This window comes from Odontesthes bonariensis, chromosome 16 (genome assembly GCF_027942865.1).
Source record: "Odontesthes bonariensis isolate fOdoBon6 chromosome 16, fOdoBon6.hap1, whole genome shotgun sequence".
In the NCBI taxonomy this organism is placed as follows: domain Eukaryota; kingdom Metazoa; phylum Chordata; class Actinopteri; order Atheriniformes; family Atherinopsidae; genus Odontesthes; species Odontesthes bonariensis.
The window spans coordinates 38028710-38034709 of record NC_134521.1 but is presented as its reverse complement, the minus strand read 5'-3'; the positions used below and the strand labels follow the sequence as shown (position 1 = coordinate 38034709).

Below are 6000 nucleotides of genomic sequence, written 5' to 3'. Positions count from 1 at the left end.
TGAATATATCATCGAAATCGAGGGGTGTCAGTCTTTGGCTCTGAGCTCCAATCGTTTTTCCTACAGAAAAACAAGAACTATATTCTAACCTGATTCTATTTTCACCAAGAACGGTTTAAAAGATTTTTTTTTTTTTGTCTGCGTACCCAAATCCATGGTCCTCTGTCACGTGTTGATGGAATCCCTAGCCAGTAATGTAGGGTACTTGGTTTTTATACTTAAGACCGCCCCTTAATTCACACTTTAACTAAACCGAATGTCTGACCATCCACTGACACCTGTTGTGAACTGATAAAGTAAGAAGGAAAAAAAAAGTACATAGGAAACTGACTAACACTGAACCACCCTTTTAGTCAGGTTCTTGCAATGCCAACAGGAAAGTCACAGCCCGAAATGTATGGGGGTTCTGCCACGGTCTCTTTCTGATATGTTAATTATCAACTGACTGTCCCCTGAATTCTTATCACACCTCCAACACCCCCCAAGTCACCTTACGGGATGAGACTGGAAATTCAGCCTGTTTACTATATTCCTTTTCTCATATGTCTGTGTGGAATCTGCACGATATATTTTAGTTTATCTGGACAGTTGCTTGTTTTTTTAGCTTTTATTTTACGTGACGTACTTTGAATTGTTTTGTACACGAAATGTGTTTTTTCTTTCATTCTATCTCACTGCACTAATAACGACACTTTGAAGCTGAATGTAGAAAAACCAGGTTCTGACCACCCGCTCTGACTTTAAAATCTTGACAGCTTAAACTAAACCATTCCTATTAAAACCCCTAAACCTTTTTATTTATAAAACACAGAGAAGCAGCATTTAACTGCTATTACTTAAACATATTGAAACACCCTAACACACACCCCTAACCACCACCACCAACAGCCACTTGTTATCGCTGACCTACATATGTACCTAACCCTTTGATCTGACCGGACATACGTACATTAAAGGTCACATGTCATAAATCACTCTTTTTTGACATAAAGTATTCCCTATATCTCTCTACTGTTAGCACAGAGCAGCCCGGGGGGGCTTATAGGAAGTTTTCTACACACGCGTCTGGTGGGATGACTTCAGGCAGGCTTTGAGTTTCGGGCTGCTAACTGCATGTGCCACCATCTTGGAGCTTTTTTTTTTTATCATTCATGTTCACATTGTTGTAACTACAACTTACTGAGCCTGCGCCCCGCCTGCATCAAGGTTGCTGTAGTAAAGCAGCTGGATCTATAAGTGACAGTCACACAATGATTATATTATATAAAATAACTTTATAACACGAGGTTACAAAAACACTTCAAATTTCACCTGAACTGTGATTGTGCAAACAGTTCCGTCTTGAATCAAGAAGACTAAATGTTACTCAGAGTTTTAAAAATGTGGTGGTCACATTTAGTTGGTCCGGTTAGTGCCCTCCTCCTGAATGAATCTGAGAAAGAAAAAAATAAGGCGATACATTTCAGAACATTAAGGCTGCTCCACATTCCTAACCAGTATATTCATACAGGATATCGTCTTAGCTTCACTTTGGGTTAGTCCCTTACACGCGCACACACACGCACACAGGGGGGGGGGGGGGGGCAGGCAGCAGTCTGGAGGCAGCTCATTCAGACCTGTGCACCCTAACTCTGATCAGTCCATCCAGCAGTTGGATCTTTTGTTTGGTAGCAGACCCTGAAGGGGGCAACAGGGCAGGAAAGCTGGGTGTGCGCGTGAATGGACGCAAAACTGAGGGACATCTGAGGCATTGGGAAGGGGACGTGGCGCGTGGAGGCTTCTGCACCTCTGGCTGATCAGTGATTTTAAAGGTTGGTCAAACAGCAGGAACCTTCAGTCATTATTCACAGAGCTGCTCCTCATTTAATGAGCAGCAGAAGGAGCTTTTTTTTTTTCTTCATCTGAGAGGCTCAAATCATTTTATTTCAGAGATGAAGGAAAAGTCAAAGAACGCGGCGAAGACGCGGAGAGAGAAAGAGAACGGAGAGTTTTATGAGCTGGCCAAGCTGCTGCCTCTGCCGGCGGCCATCACCTCCCAGCTGGACAAGGCCTCCGTCATCCGGCTGAGCAGCAGCTACATCAGGCTGAGGGCGCTCTTCCCCCACGGTAGGTCCCCGCGGCCGGCAGGCCCGCAGCGGCCTCAGGCGCAGGGAGAGCCGGTCTGTGTGAGCCAGTCCAACAGCTGGAATACTTAACAGATGGAGTTATTATAGAACTGTACATTTCAGTTTCAACCAATGCTGCAGCGACGGAAATTAAAAGCGCGCCCACAATATATATATATATTATATATTTATAATGTGTAGCCTATATTTATAACGTGTGTGTCTCTTTGACAAAAAGAACAGACCAAATACAAACTGTGGGGTGAATCTCCTGATACTCAGTGACTGTAAATGATAAGAACGGATTTATTGTAGCCGATTGACTCAAATCAATTATTAATTTACTATATTGGAAAATGAGAAGTGTCTCAGGAGAGTTTACTCATCAAGCTAAAATCTAAAAAGACTATTAAATGTATGAAAACTTTCTAAAGTGCACGCGTTCACAACTGGAGTCTTTTTAGAAAGTTTTACCAAAGTTATTGTAGCACTTTGTTTTTGAAAACGTTAATAAAAAAAATAAATAAATAAAAAAAAATAGAAGAAAGATTTTCTTTTAAAAAGGCCACAGATGCAGCAACAGGCAGAAGTAGTGCGGTAGATTCTGGTGTTTATTCCACCAGCCGGACAGGGGCCTGGAGCCTAAAAAGGCCCAAATTATCAAGCAAAAAGCAGTAATTCATGAATAAAAACAAACTGCTCCATCATGTGTTATTATTACTGCTGCCGGCCGTCAGTGTGCATGAGTGGGCCGCCTTCTCATGGCCGGACCCCCGGTGAACGCAGCAAAGCCGACCGAAGCGCGTCTCTGTCGGACACGCAGCCGACCGAGGGGGACTTGGTGCTTCACCAAGAAAACTCAACTGAATTCAAATGGAACTTTCCACGGATTTACCAAATGATGTAGCAGCTACGCCCGGAGACAGAAGTGTCTGAAGGCCTTTAATTCATTTGAAATAACATCAACATGAATTAACTAAATAATCTACAAATGACTTTAAAAGTGATTAATGGCTGTTTTCATTCCGTTTGACAGGAGAATTGGCTCAGAAGCATAAACACAGTCCTACAGTTCTGTTACACAGTGCTCACATATTAATTTCATTATCTGATTTATTAAAAATAAATTGTTTGAATAATTATTATTGACTTTTTTATATTTTAGAAAATATAATTTTTAAAGTTACTGTGAAATTAGGCGATTTTTTTTTTTTTACCCAACTGGTTTGTGGATATAATATTTTCTTGGATAAAAATCAAATAGATAACAAAAATATCAGTAGAAAGTAGGAGATGGTGGAAATTTTATTATTATTATAAATATATAATAAATGGAATATTCTTACCCAGAATGCTTGGCTGTGTTTCTTTGTAAATGGAAACTAAAAGCAATGAAATGCAAAAACATTCTTTTAAACAAGTGCTCAACAGTTTCTCCCTTTCAGTAACAAAAAGGCACGTGTATATATATATATAGGAAAGGAGAAAAACAACCTCTTAGAAAAACCCTTTACAGTATTTACAGATTTACAGTATTTTATTGTTCACAGAGCAGATTTTAACAGTTCACAGGATACAACCACAAAAAGAAAAGTCATGAATTCAAATTTACTGATGAAATTTTACGGATAGCTTGAAAAAATAAAATGAGGCTATGAACCTTATTAAGAAGACTATTGGTGACATAAATAAGATTTATATAGACTTGGAAGCATCTAATCGGTGCTGCACATCCCTTCTGCTTTGCTCTCACAGATCAGTCTGTCCAACCAGCTGATTTATTTCTGTCTGCTTCAGAGAAAGGAAGAACGTTCTTATCGATTGCCTCAGCTTTTTCTGAGATTTGGATTCTTAAATAGGCTCTGAGTTTTATACAGGTATATGTCCAATTTTAGGCTTACTAATGTCATTTAAGGGTAGAACTTCCTGTAATGGCTATTCGTCCTCTTGTGTAAAACTAAAAAAAATTTCAAAACCATAATAAACTAAATTAAATCAAACGGCCACTGAGACACATAGGGAGTGAATTTACGCAGGATAAATGAGTCCATTGTCCAGGCAAAACATGAAGTTTCTTTAGGTTTATTGCTCCAACCAAGCAAACGAACAAAGAACAATGGGCCTTTGCCGCCTCTCTTGCCCTGATAAAAGCCCACCAGCCCTCCCAGGTGCCTGCCCACCTGTGACTGCCTGCTCATCTTGACCTGTTGACCCCATAACCCAAACTCAAAAAAGTGGAATATAATGGATGGAAAGAAATCCTTACTGTACCCCCATCTAAATTCTTTGGAGTGAGAATTTTAATTTAAATTCTTAGCCTATATTTCTGGGTGGTCATTGATTCACTAATTAACTGTCTTGTTTTTTCTGTCTCCCCTCCATAGGTCTCGGGGATGGATGGGGCCAGTCAGCCAGGTTCAACCCTCTGGACAGTATGGCAAAAGACTTAGGTTCCCAACTTTTACAAGTCAGTACTCTATATTATGCTCTTACACTTCTATTGTAGTAACTCTATTGACTGGGATGACTTGATGACCCATGAGGCCGTGCGACCATCATCCCACTCACTGGAAAGGGACCCAGCGAGGGATGGATCAGCTGTTGCAACTGCAGTGTCCAAACCAGACACTTCAGTACCACGCCATTCAGACAGAGGGGGCTCTAGTCACACTAGGGGCGACTGTAGATAGAGGTACATCATCCGAGGCGTCACTAAGGGGCCTAAAGTTGACCTAAAGCAACAAATTTCGGTGAACTCATTCATGTCTTTCCTGGTCTCTAAACCGGGAATATGTAACGCATGGAACATACCTGACGAAACAAAATGCTAAATATAAAGGACAAAATGGGAGCTCACCTTTCCTCACCGAACATCAGAAAAAATAGGAAGTGTTTAGGCGGGACTGTGGCTGTGTTCGAAACCGCCTACTACATACTTGAAAACGGCATTCTCATCTATCAGACAGTATGCAGAGCGTTTACACACAGTGCACTCCACTCCTGCCCGAGCCGAAATCAGCCGGCCTGAAAAGCTGATTTCGCTTAAGCTATAAACTCTGTAAATATAACTTTAGCAACATTTGAAACATTTTCAGGCGAGAAAGTAGTCGTTTAGACCCCCAAGGTGTTGAAAATCTGACAAAATACCAGCCATTTACAATTTTGTTCCCACGAATTCGGCGCTACTAAAGCTAGCCGCAGTTTTGACTGCTCTCGTCCCGTTAACGGAATTTGACCGTTCAAATGGCGATGGGCAACGTCACGTTACGTTGTATCTTGAGTAGTTTGAGTGTGACAAGTAACCTCATGATGAATACTCAACATTTCGGCGAATCTAGTATGCATCTAGTGTACATCCGGGAACTTAAAAAAAGTATGACTAGTAGGAATAGTAGGAGAAGTAGGCGGTTTCGAACACAGCCCTTGTCTTTGTAGCGAATGTTGATCCCCCATAAAAGAATGTACAGAAACAGAAAAGAAAAGTTCCACCTGACTAGTCTTGTAAATGTCAGGTTAAAAACAATCATTTTGTGGAATTATAAACAAGCCAAATTAACCCTTGTTACATGTGTGTATGTTATTAAGAGTGGTGACTGTTATTAAGGCATCACTGTCCCGTGCGCTGCTGTACAACTCCGGCCTTTTGACCCACCGTCACATTGGCTCCGTCACTTCCACGTCCAACAGCCCGAGCCATAACAACCCCACATCTTTTATTTTTGCTGCGATGCAGTCAGCAGTGCCAGAGGGAATTGCGTAATTGCCGATAAACGCAGTTTCAGGCTAGCCTTTCCGTTGAAGTGTCATGTATGCGATTAGCATTTTCTCCACCGTGATATTAGTGGTTTCATCAACTATTATTCCAACATATCTGCTGTTGTCGATGTGGTCATCA

At 41.1% G+C, this 6000-nt stretch overlaps 1 protein-coding gene across 1 annotated transcript in view; it reads left to right on the top strand.

The window, feature by feature from the left end:
* The first annotated feature begins 1931 nt into the window (after window positions 1-1931).
* sim2 (SIM bHLH transcription factor 2) overlaps window positions 1932-6000 on the top strand; it is a 29983-nt gene continuing 25914 nt past the window's right edge. The window contains 2 exon segments of the mRNA XM_075486805.1: window positions 1932-2106; window positions 4490-4572. Of these exon segments, the coding sequence (XP_075342920.1) occupies window positions 1932-2106; window positions 4490-4572 (258 nt within the window).